General features: G+C 32.5%; 1 protein-coding gene across 6 annotated transcripts in view; it reads left to right on the forward strand.

The window, feature by feature from the left end:
• Positions 1-26,638, forward strand: part of LOC120777995 — a 57,719-nt gene that overhangs the window by 12,143 nt on the left and 18,938 nt on the right. For 3 of the 6 annotated variants that reach the window (XM_040109646.1, XM_040109647.1, XM_040109649.1), the window contains 2 exons: positions 5,765-6,677; positions 9,500-9,604. In XM_040109646.1, the coding sequence (XP_039965580.1) occupies positions 5,981-6,677; positions 9,500-9,604 (802 nt within the window). In that variant the 5' untranslated portion in view covers positions 5,765-5,980. Of the gene's footprint in view, positions 1-3,741; positions 3,800-3,840; positions 4,134-5,764; positions 6,678-9,499; positions 9,605-26,638 lie in introns of those variants that run through there. The other 3 variants (XM_040109644.1, XM_040109650.1, XM_040109645.1) reach the window with 3 other exon arrangements.

Consider the following 26,638-nt stretch of genomic DNA (forward strand, 5'->3'; position numbering starts at 1 on the left):
TACAGCAGCTGCTTATCTTGGTACACCAGTAGTGCATTGCGGTTTTTGCAATGGATAAACGTATCGAGCAAAGAAGTTGTCTAAAATTTTGTATTTCTAACCAAATTTCGTGTGCGGAATCGTTGCGAATGTTGGAATAGGCTTACGGTGATTCAAAACACACAAGCTTAATAGTGATACAAAGCCTTCAAAAACGGTCGAGAGATCGTTGAAGACATGCTTCGTTCCGAACGACCTTCGACCTCTTCAGAAGATGAAAATATTAAATGTCAGGCAAGTGTTAGAGAGATGGCAAGAGAGCCAAAGAGAGCGAGTCCGTTGGAATGGTTTTGGTGCGTTCTTGCTCGATTCGTCCCGATATTTTTTTCAAAAATAGTGCGATTGTGATCGAATTTAAAGCCAAAAACGCAATGAATACCATCGACCAAACACCTTATTCACCAGATTTGGTTCCGTGCGATTTTTTCTTGTTCCTCAATTGCCACTCCGTGGAACCCGTTTTCAGTCGTTCGAAGAGATAAAACAAAATTCGCTGAAAGAGCTGGAGGCGGTCTTCGCAGTGTTTTGAGAACTGGAAAAATCGGTGGCATAAGTGTATTACATCTGGTGGGGATTACTATACTATAAGGCGACAAAAGAAATATTTATGAATAATTAAATATTTTGTGTTTTATCTACAATTTCCGGGTACTTTTTTGTTCCAATGTGTATTTGTAAAAAAAAAATGAAAAAACTGCCGTGATCGAGCTAAACACAAAATGATTCACACAACTTCGGTTACATGTTATTCAAGCTAATGGGGTGATACAACTACTTCAATAGTTCGAAACCGAAGTTTTCCGACTAAACTTAAATTAAGCAGAAAGGCATAACTCTTGCACCTATTATAAGCGAATAGCACGATTAATTTCTCTATACGAGTAATTCTGATTATTAAATGTATGGAAACATAAAATCCTAGATTATTATCTTTATAATCTCGCAAACAGGTTGCTACTGAGTAGAATAGTTTTATTCAGATAAAGGTTGTTTTTCTAATGTATTTTCGACCAGATGAAACGTAATTTTCTAAATTTTACTGAGTTTTTTTGGAAAACTATTTTCGTTCTTCTATATGACGGAATCTTTTAGGCGCAAATACTTATGCATAGGTCTCTATGTAAGTTACTTACGTACATAGGTATGTATGTATGTTGATAAATCACATAAACAACCTTAATACTATTTATTTTTCTTTGGTTATTTTGGTTCCGGTCAAAATTAACCCTTTCTACATGGAATTCCTATATTTATATATAAACCATATACATATACATATGTATGTATATTTTTTTGCAAAAATAAACAAAACACACTTATTTGCAATAAGCCAACTACTCTACTAAAAGTAAAAAATGCACTCTTATCTAAATTCATACGCGCTCATTACGCATTCGCTCCATAGTTGCCAACTTGGTAATTTATGCGTTTTAATATTTTAAAACATGAAACATACCTATTAGCGTCTGGTGACTTATTTTTTGGCTTTACACGTTTTTTAATATATAGGGATATATTGAGGTGTTCTTACATAAGGAAAGATTCAATTATAAAAAATTTTATTTTTTGGCTTTACACGTTTCTTAATAGATTTAATTATAAAAAATGTTCCAATACTGGTGATCAGACAAAAAGCAACATTGAATCATCGATAATATTTTTCCACAGATGTATAATAATTATAATCGTTTTTTTTTATCAAAAACACCATCTATTTCAATAACATATTGTATGAAAACTAAATTAGGCCAACTTCATCGAATGAATTTCTTTACGGATTCTTGACACTTTGGCGAGTTGTTCATAATTACACAGGTCAACAAAAAAAATATTTTGTTTTGGGTTTCTGTTCTAATGCTTTGATTCTGATTCTAGACATTGAAAAACACTTAAATATTAATCTTTAGTTCTTTAAGTTTGCTTTTGGCTGATCTACATCGATAAGTATATTTGGGGTTTAATACGAGAGAGCTCATGTGAGCATAAAAGAAATACAAAAAATATGCACTTTTAGACAGTAATTTCTTGTTATTTTACATTTATATATTATTGTTTATCACACATCTTGAATACAAACGACTCTTGTATCTAAAAAAAAGTTTTCTAATTATAATCTATAGTGAAATTTTAGAAAAAATATAAAAATCAGTCATTTCTGCTTAAAAATCGAAAAATTGCTCTAATTTCTACGAAAGCAAACTTTAACCGGAAAAATAATGTTTTTCCTTATTTTTGTCATAGGAGAAACTAAAATTTAACATGTAGATGTCAGACCCTAAAATCGTGTTGACCTGTGTTATAATATATGTATTATTACCTTAGTATATTGGGTTCTAAACTGTCAACAGCTTATTGAAAAAAACACGCTCAACACAGAAAATTTATTTTCTTCTGATATTACAAATACATTATCTTTTTATAAATACACATACATTATGTATAAACATACCACCTAGGTAATGTAGTTTAGTTCAATGCAAACATGTAGTGCTTTTGTGTCATAAAACGCTTTTCCAAGTTTTGGAGCTTTTTGTAATTCAAAATATGGCAGCACTAACACACGCTCTCTTTCATATTGCCTGAGTAGAATAGCGCACAGTGGTTCGGAGTGCAGTAAATTAAAAGTATTTTCTCATCTAATCTAATAAGACAAGTTATAATTTATTTTCAATAAAATATACATAAAGTACAAAAATATGACTGTAAGGGCAAACATATGTATATTTTTAAAGAAAAAGTTAAAAATATAAAAAATGCAGTCACAATTTAGGCTGTAAGGACAAACGAAAAAAATAGCTAACACATGGTTACCGGTACCATTTTCGATTTAAGCTGTGCTCACTTGCCAAAAAACTAGCTTGTTAAAGCAACGACGAGGTTATAGGATTGAATTCAAAACAGAAGAGTGTTTCGATACTAAATTAAAATGGTATAAATTTTTTTAATTTTATATGGTTGATTGGTTGAAAAGAGGAGGTGTCTAGGGGAGCGCCTGGCCTAAGGTGACCACACTTAAACTATTATGCTTTCAATCCATTATGCTCCCAAGTTGTAGCCAATTAAGTTCTGCAATTGTTGTTTTCAACAACTCTTTTTATTTGATAACATATCCTATGATGTTCACTAAAATATTGTTTAATTCCCACTTGCCTAAGAAGGAAGCTCTTTAGATTGATCACCATCAACACTACTCCAAAGTGCTGCATGTGTTGCTAGTGTCCCAAGACCTGATGTGTTCCTCTAGATACATTTGAATTTTTTATACTTTCGATTATTTCTATCTATTTGTGTTTTTTTTTGTTTCTAGTACTGTGTTGGATTCACTAATCTTAAATCTCAACGAATCAAAATAAATTTTATTATAAGATATTAATTTTCATAAATCATAGTTATTTGACTTTTGTCAGTATTATGTAGTTTTGGTTTTTAATAAACATTACTTTAAAGCGATGAAGTTATTAGCTAAAAAAGTAGTTTTAATATATTGTTTATAAATTGTATGTCTACACTAGATGGTGGGGTCAACTTATTTAAATTTCCCCTGATTAAAATTGAAGTAGTGTTTGTGCGAGTGAATAACCGAAAAATTAATTTAACAATATATTTAAAATTTTTTTAAATCATTGATTTACCACTGTGCGTGTCGTTTAACGCACTCACCGATAGCAAGCTAAAATGTACGCTAGAGCGTTCAGTGTTACAGTGGCAGTCAAAAGCGTTACACGGATATGGTTTTTTGTGTACTGCACGTGAGTGGGTGGTAAGACGACGTTCGTTGACGTATTCATCGCGCGATTGAAACGTGACTTTTGAAAGTTCAAAACTATTAGATATACATACATATATCTACATATATTTGTGTGTTTATAAGCTCATATGTGCATTTGTGTGTGAAATTCATTCACGTTTTACGCGAAAAAAATTGATTAAATATACAGTGTGCTGAACACTTTATTATGTTTATTGACCGAGCTGTGGGAGATGTGCGTGTGCGTGGGATTCCACCGAAAAAGTGTTAATAAATCAGCGACTGATTAAAAACATGCACTGTGCAATGAATTTCTTTTCGAAATTCCAGTAAATTTAAAAGAAATGTGGGTGATGTTTGGTTTTAAATACAAGGATTTAATATTTTTATTGTTGTAAACACAAAAACTTAAACAAATAAAATGTTTTAAGCATTACTAAAAATTTTTTATACATTAAGAAAAAATATATATGTATGTGTGGATTTAATGTTTGTCACGTTTTCTAGTCAGTTTCATCAGTCGTTGCATTAACAATTTTTTTTTCAAAGTTTTCACATAAAATTAAAAAATTTCATAATATTTCACATAAATAGCGGGCAATTAGAGCATTAATTGAGCTTTCGCGAAATTCATTTAGTTTTTATTATAGTTTGCAAGAAATAGATGCATTTTTGTGAGGCTATATAGTAAAAAACTTAACTCAAGTCTTGCTGATCTTAAGTTTCAAAGCTGGTCAATCGGGTGATTGCACGTTTACAAATACAAAGAAAGATTTAGTGAAAATACTATTACACCCACTTGTGAAGCAACTTCGGTCAACGAAAAATCTGCTAGCCCTCTGATTTCCTTTTCAGTTTCTCTATATTCAGCTAGAAGCCACCTTTTCAACCCGCTGGCTCGATTAGCTGAATCAAAAAAACTGCGAGTGATATAGTTAAGACAAAAATACAAAATGGAATAATCGTCGCTATCTTTCAAACTACTTTAAAAATTGACTCTCGGCAAAACTTTTAACTAATTGTTCAATGTCCATTCTAAGGAAATTCAAAACTTTTAACTAATTGCTCAATGTCCATTCCAAGGAAATTCAATAATACATATTTTGAGGAAAAGTGGTTCATAGATTACAGAATTTTAGAAAAGCTTTCAAAGCGTGAATTTTTTTTATCTGTCACTAAATAAGACTTGATGCAATATTTACTGTTTTGCAAAAATATCTGAATAAGAAATTTGCAAAGAAAATGATCATACTAAATGTATAAACAAATCATATCAGCATATAGAGTCTAATGAGTAAAAATTAAACCTTATTCGACACTGCAGTAGATTGGATAAGGAAAACCGTTTTTCTCTTATTCTATCAATTAAAAAATGTTTTAAGCACTCTAAAGTGTATTTTTAACAAAAACAAAGCATATTTTTGGAAATTGTGGATTTTAAACAATAGTTGAAATAGATTTAAATGTGACGGACATACTCAATTTATCCATATATAAAATCAAACTCCACTTATGCAAGAAAAAAAAAATTAAGTAAATAATGTAAAAGCTCTGTTAAAAATTATCAATAAAAACCGATCAATAAACACTTAAAATATACTTTTACAAATATGTTTATGTGAATTCTTCCAGTGCTTGGAATAGCGCTCGTGTAGAAAACAAGTGATGTGTGAAAAGAATTCGAAATAATTCAAATGCAAAGCAGCGGAGCATTTTTTGTTGTTAAATTTTTCTAATGCTAATTAACATTTACTAAGTGTCATGTTTCAGCGCTGTACCGCTGCAGTGAAACTGATAATGCGGCTTGAACAATCGCGCATACAAAACAAAAACAAAATTGAAAAAAAAAACACAAAAAATTAAAACAATAACAACGCAGCTAATAAAAAACAACAAGATATATACAAATAAGTGCACATTACAACAACAATAATAATTTCAACAACATTTGCTTTTCCGCTTCATTTTCATTTATAGGTTGTAGATGCGTTTCAAAGCAATACGAGTATTATCGCCAGCATTCTATGCACTTAAGTGTCATTTTATGTAAACAATGTGTGATTATAAAATAAAAAAAATAATTGATTTCAACGAAAAGTTTGTTAAACAATAGAGTTGCACTACAACTACTGCTAAGTGTTTGCGCGTCAGTGTATTAGTGTGGCAACGTTAAACGAAGTAGGCGCATGCAAAATGCACACACTCCAAAGTGCTAAGAATGCGCGAGCGCAACAACAACTACAAAATTCACCTTTGCTCAAACGTTGTTGTAACAGTCAAAATGTTTGTTCAAAGCGTTTGAATGCAGACAAATACAGTTCCTCATGCAACGAAAGTACGCAAAATAGCACAACAATACCAACAACTAATCTTCCACCATTCAAACAATTCCAAAATTTGCTACAACGCAGCTATTCGCTATTACTGCCAAAGAACAAAACGACTTTTAGCCGTATTTCTAATCGTCTTTGCTCGCGATCTAGTCAGCTGCGATCGCAGCACGTCGCGCTTCCGTCTGCGGCGGGTTATCAACTAAGTTCAACGGCAGCTATTAGGAAGAAAACTACAATAACAACAAAGCGACGTGTTATCGCACATTGTAGTATTTCCAGCAGCTGGGCGCAACAACTATTTATAAACAACAAAAGTGGACGTCAACTGACACGTTCCCCATCATTGGTTCTACTTACCCTACTGCTAGTGTGGTTTTCGCATTTAATTGGCAGCTCCTTTGCGGCACCACAATCTTGTGTACACTGTGATATAAGTAATTTTAAAGAGAAAGCGCCTAATATGCAAGCGGCATATGAGGAATATCATTTCGAGCATCAGGTGACGCGTTTGGATGCAATAACGGCGTTGAAGACATTTAATGTCAGCGATTATGGTGGTAAGTATCGAGAAAAATGCGTAGGTTGTCTTTTATATTTTGGCATTAGATAGCAAAAACAAATATTAATGCTTGAAAATCGCTTTATTGTTTTTCAAAATATTCTCGATTACGTTCTAAACACTTTTGAATGCGTTTGAACCAAATGACGAAGCACTTTTGCCACTCTGATTGAGGCATCAACCGCCTCTTCAGGGGTTAACCTCTTAGTTTATTTTTTACGTACGAGAATAAAAAGAAGTAATTCGGTACCAAGTCACTACTTTTGGTGATTACTCATCACATCGATGTTTTCAGTGCTCAAACTGCAGTTGTTTCAGTCCATGTGTAAGAGCGCGCAAATGGTTGCGAATTTACTGTTTTAAGTTGTTCTAGTGATAATGGTTGCGACATGTCCAGTTTTTCTAAAAGAACAGGCAACCATTTGATTGGAAGTGATTCGTGTGTAAACAATGTTTGTTTGATTTGACTCATCCCGAAATACCCACAACTCGACTGCTGTTTACTTTGGGGCGCATACGCGTAAATCCACGATTAATCACATGTCACGATATCATAAACGTGTTTTGAAGTATCGCTATCGTATTTTTTTAACGTTTCTCTCGACCAATCAACACGAGCCTGTTTTTGCGCGATTTAGAAATTGTGTGGGATCTAATGTAAGCACATTTATTTACAGTCAAATATTCTGCAATTTAGGGTGTATGCTGATCTCATTAATGCCTATAAAGGTTTATTTCCCGATAGGGCACATGACGATTTTGCAATATTAGTTTGCGCACACCATCAAGAGTTTCCGGAACAACAACTGATTTTGGATGACCTTCACGAAATTCATCTTAGAGTGATCTACAACTTCGATTGAATTCATCGTACCATCGATAAACACTGATCCTCGATGGAGTTTCAGCGCCAAAAATGGAATTAAGTTCATTAATGCACTGTTGAGTTAATCAATGTCGAAAGTTATAAAAAATAATAACGTGCAAATGTTCACGACTTAAATTAATTTTTTGACAGGAATGCATATTTTGAGTTACTGTAAACAACACCAATGCCGTCGTGTGTCAAAACGTTCTGCGTTTGTATATATAACATCAAAAAGGTCAAACTTTACGATAAAGTTGTGATTTGCCAGATTGTAACACTAGTGTTGTCGAAACCCGAAATATAAAAGGCAACTTACATAATTGGTTTATTTCCTAATACGTAAATAGCTTGTCAATTTCACCTGCAAATATCTTCCTTATTCTAAAAAATGTATAAAAAGTCGACATAGTCGTTTTTGTATTTCTTTACTTTTCTATAGTTTTCACAAATAGTGCTACGTGAAAAACCGCACAACCTTGTTTTCTTAGTTATGACATCACGAACTAATGCCTTTCCTGTGAAACTCACGCTTAAAGAGTATAGAAAGAAACAACAGTCGTAATCTCTATTTCCATAATTATACACTGAACAGGGTATACTCAGTTTGCTACGAAGTTTATGACACCCAGAAAGAAGCGTCGAAGACTCTATGAAATGTATATACAATATATAAGTGATCAGCTTGACGAGCTGAGTCGATTTAGCTACCCTATCTGTCTGTCTGTATTAGATCTGGACGATCACAATCAAGTTCTTCAAATGAAAACTTTTTTATTTGACAAGATATCTTTACAAAATTTCGAAAGCATTATTATCCAAAGCATTACTACCATATCTAAATACATTATATGTTTATTTAGTATACATATATGTATGTAGCTACAAGACGGTCGATCAAAAGCAAGTTCGTGAATGTCAAGAAGTTTGTAACACCCAGAAGGAGAGTCGGAGACCCTATAAAGTATATATAAATGATCAGTATGTTGAGCTGAGTTGATTTAGCCATGTCCGTCTATCTGTCCGTCCGTCCGTCCGTCTGTATATATACGAACTAGTCCCTCAGTTTTTAAGATATCGTTTTGAAATTTTGTAAACGTCGTTTCTTCTTCAAGAAGCTGCTCATTTGTCGGAACTGCCGATATCGGATCACTATAACATATAGCTGCCATACAAACTGAATGATCGGAATCAAGTTATTGTATGGAAAACTTTCACATTTCACAATGTATCTTCACGAATTTTGGTATAGATTGTTTTCTAAGACAACAATGTAATCTCCGAAGAAATTGTTCAGATCGGTTAACTATAACATATAGCTGCCATACAAACTGAACGATCGGAATCAAGGGCTTGTATGGAAAACTTTTGCATTTGACGTGGTATCTTCACGAAATTTGGTATAGATTATTTTCTAAGGCAACAATGTAATCTCTGTAGAAATTGTTCAGATCGGCTAACTATAGCTTATAGCTGCCATACAAACTGAAAAATCAGAATCAAATGCTTGCATGGGAAACTTCCTCGATTACCATAGCATATAGCTGCTATACAAACCGAAACGATCGGAATCAAGGGCTTGTATGGAAAACTTTCGCATTTGACGTGGTATCTTCACGAAATTTGACATGGATTACTGCTTAAGGTAACAATATAATCTCCAAAAAATTGTTCAGAACGAATTACTATAGCATATAGCTTCCATACAAACTGAACACATAGTTACTAAGAGAAATGTACCTGTGAAGGGTATTTAGCTTCAGTGCAACCGAAGTTAACGTTTTAAGCTTGTTTTTATTTGTGAAGGCTTTTAGTTTCTTTGTTAGTGCAATGCTACGCTCTTCTTTTTACTGACAATTAGTTGCCTCTTAGAGTTAAAAGATACATATCTGCACTAATAATTCATTATCAATTTAGACTTTTTTCTAATCTTCCTCTCTCTCACTCTCTTGTAGAACCCTCCGGTTGCGCTATCAACTGCTCAGATAAGGTCATGAAATATTGTTTGGGACAACAATTCATCAACGATCACTGTTGGTGTGAATTGGGACACACGGAGGGTGAGTAATATAATTTTCATTATACTTACTTTATTGCAAACCTATTAGAAAATTATCTATGAATTCATATTTATCAACGAGGGTGTGATTAACTTTCAATATGAGTAAGCTTGATTTTTGCATTTGAATCATTTAATTTAGTTAGTTATTTATTAATAGTACTACTAATTTAATATTAATAGTAATTTTTTGTTAGTTATTTATTTGTAAGTGTATGTATATATTTTTTATAAATATGGAATAAAATTTTCAAAAATGAAATTAAACCTTATACCTCACACACATGAATAAATCTTTTCTTGATGCTTCAATTTTTATCGAATAAACGTAATGAAATACTATATGTAATAATATCAGACATCATTTTTATAATGATATAGGTACAAGTATATATTAATTATTATTGTTTACTTGGCGTTAAACACCGTAAAAAATCAAAAAATTTACTGTAGCGTCACTTTGGGTACGTTTTTGAAAAACACAAGCATTCGAAAAGTATTATTCAATCCGAAAAATAATAGTTTACCCTAGGTTAGGTTAGGTTAATCTGGTAGGCCAACAAGCCACGTATAGGCCAGTTTGGTCTTAGTTTCACTAAGTTGCCATAAAATGATTTCATCGAATTTCACCACAGTTGTGCTGAATGTGGGATCAGTATACGTACAAAAATTAATCGATTAGCTAGAAGCATTTTGTAATTTTATTACTTAGAATTTTGTTGCATTGTGTTATTTCTTACCTTTATTTTATTTACTTTTATAATTTTATTCCCATATCAATTGTCACCTCATATTTAGTTCACACAATTTACATAATACTTGCCTGACAATTTGTATATGATTTGACAGTGTTTTTAAATATGGCTAATTTGCAACGATTACCCGGCTATAAGCGGCAGTGGAACTCTTGCGTAGACTAATACATTAAGGTAGCACGATTTCTGTTTGGAGTCCATAAACGTATCATTTAATATAGTAATTGTTTATTGATTAAGACTGCAAAACAAAAAAACATAATACAAATGATTCGTATATCTACTGACTGCAGTACTCGTATAATGTCAAAGACCAATTTTTCTTCTGGGAATTTCTTAAAAACTTAGAAGTTAGTTACTTTCATTAATACTTTTTAGCTGAGCTGAGCTCATTAGCATTAGCAATTCGCTAAATGATTAAATCAAAGACTTTCATATGATAAGTACAATATCTACTTATTAATAATAATAAATTTATGTTTTCGAATACCATTTTTTCAGAACTGTTTAATCAATAATATATCACTTTGGATATTTTTTTAATTCAAAATTTCTTACATTTAGAAGAATAAAATTCGCAAAAAATAAAATTCATCGACTACAAGTTTTTATTTTTAAAAAATTCAGTGTAATTAACTTGAGCCTTCTACAATAAATTAATGTAATTTAATATTTAGAGTTGCATTAAGTGACATGAGAGTAGAAATTTGTAAAGCGTTTCGCCCTGGTACTTATGTACTTGTATATACTATATGCCATATATAGTACATATGTATGTACATATATATGGTAAACATAGATATTTATCGATAACCGACATGCTAAATCAAATTAACATTAATTTACACGTCAATTGTTAATTATAAATATGAGAACAAAATCACATTAAAAGTGGTTTAAATGGGTATTGAAGTGGAAATTTTATAAATAGTATATCTACAAACATGCATACATATGTATTTATTTATTTATATATCATAGATGAATACAAATGTGAACTAGTTAATATATATTATATAATGAAATTATATTTAAATTGGACTCTTAATATTATTGTGAAAGGAGCTTTTTACGTGCACTGCCATCACCATCCGAGTTTTAGCAAATCTTTGCATCTTTATATTTGCTTAAGGGGCTATACCAGTGTGACACTTTCAAAAAATTTTTTTATTTGCTTTTTCGATAGCTCATATTTCTATAAATATCCTGCGAAATCGGGAAGGTCGTATCTTGAATAGTTTTTGGGTGGCAGCGTTCTAAAGAGCGAACGCTCGGAGGTGCAAACATATATAAGTGAAACTTTAAACGCGTTTTTCCCGAAACGACATTTTTCAAAATTGCTGGCGTCATAACTCAACGAGAAATCAACCGATCGATTTCAAATTAAAACTGAGTATTTTTGAATACATTTACTATATAATGGCCTACGATCTTTTGGTTGAAAATTGTCAATTTGGCATTAAAAAAACAACCATTTTTTACCTAAAAAAAATATTTTTTTTTTTTTCAAAATTACGTCAATTTGTTAATTTTTGATATTTTTCAAAGATCGTAGGTCATTGTATAGGAAATATCTTTAAGTTTAATAAACTTTTCAAATTTTTTTGTTTGAGCTACTCATTCGGCCGGAATCACGCCAGCTTTTTTTTTTGGCACCTCCGAAGACAGCACATAACTCCGTTATTTTTCAACATTTTTGTTAAAAAATAAATCTTTAAATATAGCTGAAGCTATACCTTATTACGGCCAAAGAAGTTCGAAATATTCAATCGCATACTTTCTCTTAAAAAAATTCACGAAAATCGCCTAATTTTTCATGCGTCACACTGGTACACTTTAAACATGGACATATTTCTTTTACTAAACTTTTTCCATTATCCACCCGAGCTTTAAGTTAGGTGCATTAAAAAGTTGCCAATTATTCTGCAATATACTTTTTAAGATATACTCAAAGAGCAGTTAAAAGAGTTATCTTAATTTTACTAACAACGGCTACTCCTCGTCACGCAATTTGAAAATTAGTTGTATAGTATAAAGATACGCTCAACCTTTGGTTTGCTGCTTATTTGGCCAAATATGATGTCAATGACGTTTTCAAAAATTAAGTTTTTTTTTTAATTTGCGAGCTTTGGTGTTCATCAAGAACTATTTGGAAAATTGTCAGGTCAGAAGTTTTTGTTGTTATAGATATCTCAATTATTACGAGCCTTCAAAGTTTTAGCTATTTTAAGTTTGAGGAAACTAGGTTTATTTTCGAAGTACACATTTGAATTAAAAGAACCGTCTGAGAACCATTACTCAGGAACTAATGAATGAAACTAATGAATGAAACTAATGTTGATGCAAATTTGTTTGAAATGGTTATGGTGGTAATTATAACTATTTATTCTATGGCGACTAAAATTCGAGCATTCCAATGGGGGCGTAATTTAGCTCTCTTGAACTTTTTTTCGCACCGGGCGCAACGTCTTGTGTGCGGAAAAACGAACTTCGCTGTTTTTTAAAACTCCAATTCGGGCAAAAATTCCTGCAAATTGTGTCAAAAGTGTACAAGATATAGGGCGAAAATGGGTTTTTTCTATGGCTTTTAATAAGATGTCTTGTAAATTTACTATCAATTTCCTCAAAAACCGTATTGTGAGAATTTTGGAACTTCAGAATTTGCGTGGCTTCTAGTTCCTAAATATACTTAATATCGAAGATGTTTTGTAAAAATTTACTTTTGTTCGAACCAGCTCATGAAACTTGTAGGTAGGTAAAAAAAGTGGGTCGGCAGAACATCCTTGGCCCCGGGCGCCCGAAGTTATAGCTACGCCACAGTATATATATCAGAGATATACATATATAGAGAAATTAACTTGGTATAAACTACTTCAAAATTAGTATGAACCGCAAGTCCCACTGTCAACCGTCAACAGTCTGTTCCCACACAAGCACGTACTGTGTTTCTATGAGTTGTCAGATTACCTTTAGAAATGTGCCAATTACATAATCGTACAAACATATATATGTAAGTGTCAATTTCAATTTATGTGCTAACGAAAATATTTATTTGTCGACATAGTTATAGTATCGAAAAAAAATGATGAATGTCTAATGGGTTTCGGACAAATTTCATTGGTCTAGAAATTCTGCTATAATTGCTATATTTCATGAGTAAATTTTTACTAATAATATATACTATATACTAAATTCTCTTAAGCCTACCTAAACTTTTTGAATCAATTATAACAGATGACATAACCTTCCGGATTTCTCCACTAATTTCTTGTTCTCAGCACGGTTTTCGTAAAAGGAAATCTATAGTAACTAATTTGCTTGAATTTGTATCACATGTATCAACGCGCTTTAGAGAGAATAATTATACTGATGTTACATACACAGATTTTAGTACAGCTTTTGATAAAGTGAACCATTCAATTCTTTTGATTAAACTTTATCTTCTTGGTTTTCAACCAATATTTCTAAAACAGGTTGCTTCTTATCTTAGTAATAGAATTCAACAAGCCATATTTAACGATAGTTTTTTCACATAATCAATGATCCTTCTAGAAATTTAAAAAAATCGAAATTAACTATTCAAAAATATGTGTACAAAAGGATTCTTCAAAATTCAAATTATTTTCGGAGATATAAGCATTTTTCTGACCCGGCATCCAAACTGGTTCGGCCGGAACTAATCGAACAAAAGACTTTATGCGAAACTTTAAACGCGTTTTTCTCAAAATTGGCTTTTTCGGAACGATACCCACGATTTCTCAGGTTCTACTGGACCGATTTACTTGAAATTTTTATAGAGTCTTCTTTATAGGCTTGTCTATGGTTGAAACTAGCCCCATCCCCAAATTTTTATTTTTATTGTTTAAAAAAAATGCGAAATAGTCAGAGAAGTGATCCAAAAAAACTTTTTTTTTCAGGCCATTTTGTGAAAAATTTTTTTCCCACTTTTCCGTAGTTCCGGCCATTGCGACATTATTCTAGATTAGTAACCTTTTAGATAACTAGGAGGGTCGAAATCATGGGTATGGTCACGTGTAAATTTTTAGAGACCCCCCACTTCGTCAGCTCATAATTTTTGAAATTTTTTACTTTTTTTAGTTTTTAATTTTTTTCTGTGCTCTTCTAAAATTAACAAATAACTAATAAAAAAATGGATAGTAAAAATATTAATTGCAAAAAAAAAGGATATATTTGTGTTTTTTTTTTTGCGGCGGCATGAGTAATATAATTTTATTAAATTTAATTACATATTATTGTTCAACTTTTGAGGTATATTAGAAAAAATTTTCAATGAAAAATATTAATAAGTAAGCCTGTGACAGTGAATCTCCAGAAGCGCCTTGAAAAAAGTGGTTTAGCGGTGAACTGTATTAATTTTAACGTTCCCACTTACTCTACCAGGCAGTTTACGCCTTTAATTTTAAAATGCTCTAGAACAAATTTTGAGTTCAACAAACCATTTCGCCGTGTACATATGTCATGATTTCAATTCTCATTCCAGCACATTTGATCTAACAGACTCACTCTTTACCATTAAACAAATTATTTTATCTACCTTAACAAGTAACATTTAAAAATAATAAACTTACTTCAATTTAATTCTAAATTTTGACTGTGGAAATTTTTGTTTCTGTAGCTGATTAGCTTAAGATCGCAACGCTTAAAACTCTTTGCCTTTTATGACTCGGCCGCTCGGTCGCTCGTTTGCGGATTGCGCCCCTCGCGTCGGTTGGGCGCGAGAGAAGGGTAATCGTTGGGTTTTATTATAGCTGTTTTAAAATTTTTAATAATGTCCAACTGTCAAAAGTTTTCAATTATGCCAAACAGCTGATTATTTTTCATTTTGAAGTTAGTGTTTCTTCAGTAGATGATTTTTCAATAGATGATTGCAGTAATCTGTATCTCGCGTTGCATAAGTGCGATAGGGTTACGCTACATAAGATTTCGTACTAAAATAAGTATATGTATTCTCAAATATCTTTGTGATTGCTTGACTTAAAAATGGCAAACTGCAAACAGAAAATGTGTTCCATGAATTCGGCAAAGGCGAAAACGAAAGCCAGGCGGCGGGAAATAAGAATAGTGTTTATGATCGCTATACTGTACAGTCAATCACAAGCAATTTCGGTTTCACGACATCGTTCCGTTATTTTTTATGTTACAGATATTGATATTATAATGCAATTAGTCAAGTCCTAAAACTATTTCAATTGTCCTTGTCGAATTGTGGTGAGTCGGCGCAACGGTGGCGAGGTCAGGAAGTCGTTGCTATGTGTTTAGGAGGATTGGCAAGGAATCATCTACTATCAGCTGCTCCCCTATGCCCAAACTCTTAATTCAACTATCAACAATTGGATTGTCCGAAGGAATCAACCGACCAGAAATGGGAAGGAAATTGTGTTACATCAGTACAACGCCAGACCACACATATTAATAGAGGCTCGCCAGAAGCTCCGAGAGTTGCATCAAATGATTACTACCTGTTCCTGTATATATCCCAGAGTTTTGCAGATAGGGCGAGGACGAGAAGTTTATATGAGGGCGCCGCTTTAAGATTACCTTCAACATGTTATCGAACAAAAATGTTCTAATTTTACCTTTTATTTATTTGATTATTAGATATTATATAATTTTCAATAAAATACCTTCTAAAATGTAAGTAACATACAAGTATTATTCCTTCTTCAAATCAAGGAATGCCGTTTGAATACCCCTAATGCATTTTCACCAGAATTTCTGCTGTTATATACGTATAGTATGTATGTTTATAGCCGCAAAGTCAATGATACAATCACTCATTTCGCTGTCTATATAATACATTGCTACAAACACCAATAACCACATACATATAAGCGTATGTTTATTGAAGAAAGAAATGGACAACCTATTATCTACCGGCAGTTGGCTGATTATTGTTCGCATTGCTTATTCAACATTGCTGGAACGCCAGGCATGCAGCTAGTTGGTATGCAAAATACGCACTGCACTCAAGCATTATTCGATTCTTCTATTGTTTTTATAAACATAAAAATACCAACAACACGAAAAGAAAGAAAAACAAAAACGTTATAATGACGTGCAAATTATTTTAAATTCTGCAAGTTGAAGTATACAAACTGAAAATCTATTAAAAAATTTAACATTGGCAATAGCACGCAGTCAGAACTATTAATGTGTGCATATATGTAAATGGCGACTTTTATTGATAGGAAATCGAAACACTATTGAATCCCTGAAGCAAAAATCATTTGATGGCGTTTTATGACTTAGCACAAGACAAAATTTTGTTTTGCTGTTCGAAGGTGTTAGTGAGCACATAAACAACTGCTAGACAACACTAGTTCGTGATAGGTGGCATTCTCGTTCAACTAAGGGCCCACTTACTAATGGTGTAAAAAAGGTAAACCAAACACCTTTCAATTGGAAATGAACATTCTTGTAGCCAAAAAGAACAAAATAAAGAACGAAATAAATGGACACGGAAATCGCGCCACTTTATACGATAAGTTGGTAAGCGCGGCTTTATAGAAGAGTAATAGAAAAATAATTTTATAATAAGTAAAGAATTGCTACCAATAAGGGTAGCGCCACTTCCGTAATCTAAATCCATAGCAATAATATTATATGAAAATAATTGTTGATATACATACATAAGTTTAAAACTTGAAAATTCATTGTCAATGAGGTTTTAGAAGAATATACTGATCTACACATAATCCATTTGGACCTGGATAGAACGTTTTTCTGTCACATTCAAAATAAAGTATTTGGAATTCATATGATCAGTATAGTGGCTTGATCTATTCTAGTTTCGACCGGAATTGCTTCCACTAGCTTCAGCGAATTTTCCTTTGTGGACTTAATCTATTGTTGTCGAATTCGTTTCGAAGCTATAGCTTGAGTATAAAGAACAGAGAACGAGCATAAAAGATCACACCAGGCGAATAAGGCAGCTGAACGATGTGTTCTATTAAGGTTTTCAGAAAAAATTCATTAAAATAAGAATTAAATATGCGAATGATTGATATGAACAATATCTATGTATTTTCTGTTCACAAATCCACCTCTTATCATTTTTATACTCTCGCAACAAAGTTGCTAAGGAGAGTATTATAGTTTTGTTCACATAACGGTTGTTGGTAAGTCCTAAAACTAAAAGAGTCAGATATAGAGTTATATATACCAAAGTGATGAGGGTGACGAGTAGAGTTGAAATCCGGATGTCTGTCTGTCCGTCTGTCCGTCCGTCTGTCCGTCCGTCTGTCCGTCCGTGCATGCTGTAACTTGAGTAAAAATTGAGATATCATGATGAAACTTGGTACACGTATTTCTTGACTCCATAAGAAGGTTAAGTTCGAAGATGGGCAAAATCGGCCCACTGCCACGCCCACAAAATGGCGGAAACCGAAAACCTATAAAGTGTCATACTAAGCCATAAATAAAGATATTAAGGTGAAATTTAGCACAAGGATCGCATTAGGGAGGGGCATAGTTGGACGTAATTTTTTTTGGAAAAGTGGGCGTGGCCCCGCCCCCTACTAAGTTTTTACTACTACTATAGCTATGTCAACCAAATTCTATAGAGCCATTTCCTTCAGGCAGTTCCATATACAGTTCAAAAATTGAAGAAATCGGATAATAACCTCGCCCACCTCTCATACAATACATACAAAGGTTATGTTGAAAATCACTAAAAGTGCGTTAACCGACTAACAAAAAACGTCAGAAACACTAAATTTTACGAAAGAAATGGCAGAAGGAAGCTGCACCCAGGCTTTTTTTTTTAAATTGACCACTTATGGACCAAAAACCATATCTCGGGAACTACTTGACCGATTTCTATGAAATTCGGTATGTAATATTTTCTTAACACCCTGATGACATGTACGAAATATGGGTGAAATCGGTTCACAACCACGCCTTCTTCCAATATAAAGCTATTTTGAATTCCATCTGATGCCTTCTCTGTATAATATATACATTAGGAATCAATGATGATAGCGGAATAAAACTTTACACAAATACGGTATTTGAAAAATATGTAAATGACTGATAATGAAATCTCGATTATCACTTTATCGTGCGAGAGTATAAAATGTTCGGTGACACCCGAACGTGGCCCTTCCTTACTTGTTTATTAATGATGTCAAGCTCTGAAATGAATTGATGGCAAACCACCTTACATGGGTTGAGAAAAGAAGAGCATTTTCCATTTTTGATATTTCTTTAACAATTTCAAAAGATCTGTAGACTGCTGTGCAGTCAATTAGCAGGTGTTCTGATGTTACAGGCTCCCTGTCGCAGAAGCGGCAATTTACACAAAATGCTAGATCCATGTTGTATAAGTGCTTTTTCAGCTTACAATCAGTGTGCAATTTGGCATGGCACATGCCTTGGAGTTGTTGCCAATACCTGTCTCTGCCTACTCTTCTTCCATGCGGAGCAGATTCTTTATGGTATGGGAACCCACCGCGATGAAGGGTTCAGGTCCTACCATATTAGTGGATTTTGCGGAGAGTGAGGGACAAATATTTGCACGATCTTTAGTTTCTATATTGAAGCCACATACTTCATACAATTTACTAATCAAAATCTGTCGAATCATTATATAGGAACTGTTGAGAGCGTTTTTTATTTCTTTAACTTTAACACGATAATTGTCGAGAAAAATTTCGTTTGCATTTTCATTGATACTGTTATTAAAAAAATGGATAAATGATTCGCATTAAGCAAGTTTCGTAAGATCTTTTAATTCAGTACCAAGCTTTTTTGGTGTCATTCTGATACATCTAAATCATTTGAAAGCCCCCTAATAGAATTACATACAATAAATGTTAAATTATGCTCAAATTATCACACAAATTGTTTCGAATTTTAGGTAAAATTAAATTTGATTGGAATACTCACAACATGTCATAAAGCATCGTAAAATCATAAAATAAATAAATAAGTTTATGCAAATACAACTCTGACCGCTATGTTTTCGGATCGTTATAACTTATCACTTTATGAGACAATGTGAAACCCCTAGATAAGTCAGTAAAGATAAGTACAATACTTTTTGCATTAGCAGAGTCATTCGCCGTATCCAAGAACAAGTAGTAATTATTTGGTACCCATGTCCGAACTATAAATCAAGTTCCTGTAGCTTCTGGCAAGTCACTATCTAGTGTAATATACTTCTGTTGACTAGAACAGGCCGCTTCTAGTCGATCCTTTCCTTTCAATTCTTGACAGTACAGATACGCCATAGGGGAGCCTAGTAGAGGATCCATTGCAAAATCCTTTCGAGATTATTTGTTGAAAATAGTTATATAATTTGGGTTTATTAAATGAATAGCTTTTTGTGCAAAAAGTATTAACATTGTATTTTCTATCATTCATATAAAGACTTGAGTTTTCAAAAAATCGTCGAACATTGGTTTTCGTAGCTCTTTTACATTTCATTTATAAGACATTTAAAGTGACTTATGCAATATTAATGAGAAAGTATAAATGGCGAAAGGTTTTCAGATTGAAAATGCCTTAATGAGTTTTGAGTGATGTTCAAATTGTGTTTGCTCTATTTAGCTGCCAATATTGTTGTCGTACGTTCGGAAAACTGATCGCTCCATTAAACCATCATTGCACACTAAACGCTTATCTCAATATTGTATACACACATATAGTATATATTTGTATGCACACTTTTATTTTTGCAACGCCGATTAAAAATATTTGCCATGATCCTCTGCGATTAGTTGCTAAACAACTTCTCACTGTCGATCATTGTCCATGAACACCGGCAGTCCGTCCAACGCTTGGATGCTCGCCTCGTTTGACGCAATGCACTGCGATTCAGCTAAGCAATGTGCGTACGCGTATTTATTATTTCTATTTTTTGCCAAGCGATTGCTTAACGCTTCCGTTTAATGCCGCAGCGCCGTTGTTTGCAAAGCACAGACAGTAAAAAAAGTAAATATAAATCTTTTTAGTTTAGTTTTAAGATTTTTTTGTAATCACCAAAGTAATGGCATTGCAATTGCATTTTTTGTGTAGAGTTTTATGATTAATAATGAAAAAACAAATAAAATATTTGTAATCTTTATGATCTCAAACAATTTTGTTGGCTTCACAATTATTTACTGATTTTGTTTTGCAATTACAAATGTTTACTTTTTGATTTATGTATATTATGCTAGCACATCCGCTCACCTACCCATTATCAACTGATAATTTGAAAAAAAGTGCTTCAAGTTCACATACCTTATGTAACATATATGGCATATTAACCTCGTTTTCAAAGAAAGCCGTTGTCGATTGCAATCAAATCAAATTAATTTATTATTTGTTACAACAAAACTTTAAACAAATTTGGGTCAATTTAAAAAAATTATGAAAATTGTAAGCGTGTTTTGAAAAAATTACTTGAACACACGCAAATCATGACTTCTATCAACCATCAAGCACGTATGCTTGAGTGTACAGGGTAGTCAGTGTTCTAAAAAAGTATTACAAGTGGCCCTTAAATTTTATAAGGCTGATGATATTCGTGAGATAAACCGGCACTTTGAAATCGACTTCCGCCGCTAGATATTTTTCGATGGCGTAGAAATTGTCTAAATTTCCCACACTTAAAAAAATTATATATTAAATTAAAACATTCCAAAAAATATTATGTCGTGTGGTATTAAGCCAAATGTTTCTTCTTCTATCCTTAAGGAGTTTTATCTAGTTGCTAGTCAGAGAAAACTTATTTTATTTAATAAATAAAAAAAATTTACATTTAGAAAATTTAATGTACTTGAATAAGTGGTGATTCATTTTGAATAATTTTGGAAAACCTTGATCTCGTAGCTGATCTCAGCGAGCACCAGGAGTGTTTAAATTATCACAAATCCAAAAACAAAAACAAAACAAAAAATTTACTACAATAGGTGACAACAGACAATGTTCAAAAAACTACTCCAAAATTTTTGGACAAAGTTCCCCAAAAAAGTCGTTTAAAAAAATAAAAAAATGATGCGGCGAAGTATCAAGAAAAAAACCAAACCAATAACGCCAGCTTGGAAAACGCAAGAGACAAAAAAATTTTTCGGATGCAAGTGAATCTTTAACTTATTTACGTGCTCTCAGAAAAGTGCCTCATTACTAATTATAATTTGACATTAAAGTGTCAAAATTTGTCTTTACGTAAGAATTTGTCGAGTTCTATTGAACAGCAATGTCACTCACATAGGTTTTCTTTGACAATTGGTTTTACAGCTGTCATTCTGGTAACTATTTCTCAAAAAAAAAACAACGCTCTATATTTACACAACTTTTGTCTTTTTCTTTCTCGTTGACTTCTGGTTATGAAAAATTGTTTACATTAACTATTTGACTAAAAGTGAGTTTGCATTTGCATGACCCGTTACAATGAATTACTGCTATTGTTCGTAGTAATTTTTCAAAACTTGCTAAATTGAAGTCACATTGCCTACTTCTCTAACGCATTTAAAGCTTTTCGTTTTTCTTTAATAAGGGCATCTGCAGTACTTAGCAAGTAATGACTCTAGCTAAATTGTGCTGCTATTAGTTTTCTTATTTGTAGCTGATTGAGTCATAGTGGCAGCGGTTGCAAGTGAATGTGTCTGTTAAATAGTTATAAAATCATGCCAAAGTAATTACAAAAGTCAGATTATTTGGTTTGGTTTACGTTTGTTATAAAAACTAATATCTGATTAATTTTATAAATTCTTATTATTAATTAATAATAAAGGCGATCAATAATGAACATACAACTATGAGCAAAAAATAGTAATACTTTGTTCATAATTTTAAAATTGTTAATTTATTCTTCAAAATCTATATCGTTACCCTCAAAATAATCCCTCTAGGCCCCAATACACTTGTGCCAACGTTTTTTTAATTCTCGAAACGGTTGTTATGGTCAATTTACGAAATAGTCGTTTGAGTTTGCTGAATAGATAGAAGTCTCACGGAGCTAAAACAGGCGAATGCGGTGATTTCGGCACGACATTGGTTGAAAATTTGGCGAAATGCTCTCGAAGAATCAACACAGTAAGCGATGATACAATATCGTGGTGCAAAAACCAAGAGTTGTCGGTCCATAATTCCACTTTATTTTTACGAATAGCTTCGCGTAAACGACGCATAACACTCACATCGTATACCTTGTTGACAATTTTGCCGGTCGGAAGGAAGTCGGAGAGCAACATACCTCGGAAATCGAAGAAAACTGTGAACATAACCTTGATTTCTGACCTCCTTTGACGTGTTTTTTCTGCTTCAGCTGACATTTTCCATGATATTTGGCCTATTGATCGTCTGTTTCCGTGTTGCAAGCATAGATCCAAGACTTAGCGCTAGTAATAATACGTTTCATGACATCCTGGTAGTCGGAAAGCATTGTTTAACAGAAGTTAACACGACGTAAGTGATTTTAGAACTAATCGCGCTTTACTTTTCGTAGGCAGAAATGATCTTTCAACCTTTTTTTGATCCTTCCCATATTCCATCGATGTCTTTTCCGGCAGCCTGAACGTTTTGGAACCAGAAATTTGATTCCGCACACATAATTTAATGGAACTTCTTTCCTAAATAATTTCACTCATCGTAAAAATTGCGGAATGCTTTGTATGTACTTCAGAAAGACAAGCATATACTAAACACCAATAATTATTTGATGTGACATTTAGCACAGATGTCATTGACAGTCATACCAACCTAGAAAAAAGTATTTCGTGCGAAATTTAAATTAAAAAGTCTTACTATTTTTGGCTCTCAGTAGTCAATGTTCGGATCCATGTTAAAAATATTTGTTATTTGTATTTGGTAATAGTTGAGGTTATAAAGACATCAACTAAATTGTTGCCATAAAATTATTAAAAATATTATTTACTATGCGATGAACCGGAAGAGAATTTAGTAGCATTATTCTTTTCTGCACCTACATGTAATTTTGAATCTGTTCAGTGTAAACTCATAGGTTTATAACATCTAAAAATTATCGCAATATTAATCATATTAACATTTTTAATTTATATTTAACTATTATTTATAAATGTTAATGTAAACAATTTCGATTGAAATTTTAAATTTTAATGTTACCATACTCATTCGATCAGCCATTAAGCGATAATAAAAGAACTCTACCTTGTAAATGTGCATTCAGACGGAAAAGTATTCCGAAGAAAACTCAAAAAACAAAAATAAAATTAAGTACTGCCGCGGCAATAACATTGTGCATCAACGCATTACCGTTGCACTAATTTACATATGTGTATATTTCATATGTACTAAATGTATGTATGTATGCTCTGGAGGTTCCCAGTTCCATTGGCTGCTTTTAAGTGCCCTATTGCGGTTTCCACAAAATAAAAACTCTTGGTAAATAATCTTAGCGAAAGGAGAATACATACCATAGGTATCTATAAAGCGTTAGCAGGGCGTCGATTTGTTTTACGATTTACGCGCAATTAAATTTTATAACAAAGCGAATGAACTGAAACAAACACTTTTTTGTAATTCTAATGAATTGCATTTGTGTATTAAAAATATTTCGAGTTGAGCATTTAATTTGATTTAACTATGCCTATTTTCTGGAATTGGCCCATAGTTTTGAGTTATAGATAACTGCATAGATAATATATGTACATATTCATTAGGGTGATTCAAAATTTTTTTTTTTTTTTTCAATTGGTACTCGCAAAAATAGGTTCCTAGACACCTCTAAGAAAGCCTCTCCAAATATGAGTTTTTAATTGTAACGGGAAGGTCCTCCTACATACAGTTTTCTATTTTTTCTTATTATCAGATAGAAAAATTTATATCTCGCTTCCAATTACTTGAAAAAATTTCTTGTTCCTAAGATTTTGTTGGAAATTGAATGCTCTAAAATATGGTCTCTTATGATTTTTTCGTAAACCCAAACGTTTAAAAGATATTAACAGTTAAAGTTTGATTATTTTTGGGAAAATTTTTTATTTCTTATGAATTTTATAACTCAATGAAAAAAAATTATTATGAATAGATTTTTGGAGAGGCTTACTTAGAGGTGTCTAGGAACCTATTTTTCAGAGTACCAAACGAAAAAAATAATTTTTTTTTTGTTCCACCCTAATATGCGTTGATGTTTGACGATGAATATCTCGTAAACGCTTAACTTAATCGAAAAATCATAGTTGACAATTTTTATAGAGCAGTAAATTTCCTACAAAACTGTGAGTTTCATCATTCATAATAATTTTTTTTCATTGAGTTATAAAATTAATAAGAAATAAAGAATTTTTCCAAAAATAGTCAAATTTCAACCGTTAATATCTTTTAAACGGTTAGGCTTACGAAAAAATCATAAGAGACCATATTTTAGAGCATTCAATTTCCTACAAAACCTAATTAACAAGATATTTTTTCAAGTAGTTGGAAGCGAGATATAAATTTTTCTATCTGATATTAAGAAAAAATAGAAAACCGTTAGGCGGAGGACCTTCCCGTTACAATTAAAAACTCATATTTGGAGAGGCTTTCTTAGAGGTGTCTAGGAACCTATTTTTGCGAGTACCAATTGAAAAAAAAAAAATTTTTTAATCACCCTAATATACATATATTGTGACAAAAAAGTACCCGGAAATTGTAATTAAATTGCAAAATATTTAATTATTCTTCAATATTAATTTAGTTGCTTTTAAAGTAATAAAGATGTAATACACTTATGCCAACGATCTTTCCAGTCCTCGAAAAAATTTGCATAAGCACTTTTTTGGATGGCCTTCAGCTCCTTCAGTAAATTTTGTTTTATCTCTTCGATCGACTGAAACCGTGTTGCACGGAGCGGCAATTTCAGTTTGGGGAATCACAAAAATCACACGGAGCCAAATCTGCGTTGTTCGATGGTATTCATGGTATTTTCGGCTTTAAATTCGGTCACATTTGTGGCTCGATGCAATGGTGCATTATCATCGTGTAAAATCCATGAATCTTTCTTTCACAACTCCGACAGTTTTCAACGGCTGTTCTAACGCAACTGTCTGTACCTCCGGAACAAATTCATGATGCACAAAACCATGAAAATCGAAAAAAAAATGGGCTTGATTTTTGAGTGGCTTTGGCGTATTTTTTTTTGGTTTCGGCTCGTTTTTTCCTCCATTCCGATAATTGTTGACTTGTTTGCATGTCAAACTCATAAACCCATATCTTATCGGCAGTTCTAATGCTCCCTATTAATGTGGCATCGGAATTCACACGATCTTGTCCAAAGATACCTGTTTATGGTGATATTTAAAAATAAATTCAGCTTTATCGGGACAAGTCGAGCAAGAACGCATTTCATACTCAAAATATCCACCAAAATAGGTCCTTGTGAGTTCAGCAAACTCAAACGATGTTTTCGGGGAAACCGTTTTGAGTCAATTGAAGAAATTAATATGTAGCGCTACGCGCATTAAAGGCTATTCCGGAAAATGACTTTAAGAACTGTTTCTAGGATAGGAAAAAACGTTGGCACAAGTGTATTGTGGCCAAGGGGTATTACTTTGAGGGAGACTAAAAAGATTTTGAAGAAAAAGTTAAGAATGATGAACAAAGTCTTATTATTTTTTGCTCATAGTAGTATTGCTTTTAAGCCACTGCTGTGTGGTTTTTAGTTTCTGTGCTGGAGTACAATATTGTTGGAAGGTCTAATGCTCTCCATTGAAGAGTTTAACTGCATTACCAAGAATTCTAAAACAACTTGCTGGTACACTTTTGCTGCAGTAGAACAACATTTTTGCGCTTTTGGGAGGTTTTGCTTACATTTTGTCATTTTGGTGCGAGTAAATTGCTTCAAGCCAGAAAATTAATGTCATCAATTGAAGTGTCTAGGAAAAACTATTAATATTAAGAGAAAGAAACATTTTGAAATATTGAGTTTTTTAAGAAGCTCATAAGTTTTTCACACTTACATATGTAAAGCAGTCTCCCCAAATACCATTTTCTTGGTCGCCTCACTTCAATGTTACTAAGCAAAAGCAAAAACTCAACTGATTGTAAAAAATATCTGCATTTTTTCTGCAAATTTGTCCTCGTAAACTTTGTAACACAATTTGTGACAAGACTTAGTATTTTCTCATAGTGCATAGTGCTCTATATTCCACTGCCTCATAGATGATAGGTAAACATTTATTTCTAAAACTTTAAATTTTTTAAGTTTAAATTATGTAATTAAATGACAATACATTTAAATCTTTAAAACACACTGAATATTTTGAAATTTTATAATAATGAAAATATCAGCAACCCGCATCATTTTTTTAAACATA

This window comes from Bactrocera tryoni, chromosome 5 (assembly GCF_016617805.1).
Source record: "Bactrocera tryoni isolate S06 chromosome 5, CSIRO_BtryS06_freeze2, whole genome shotgun sequence".
Classification (NCBI taxonomy): domain Eukaryota; kingdom Metazoa; phylum Arthropoda; class Insecta; order Diptera; family Tephritidae; genus Bactrocera; species Bactrocera tryoni.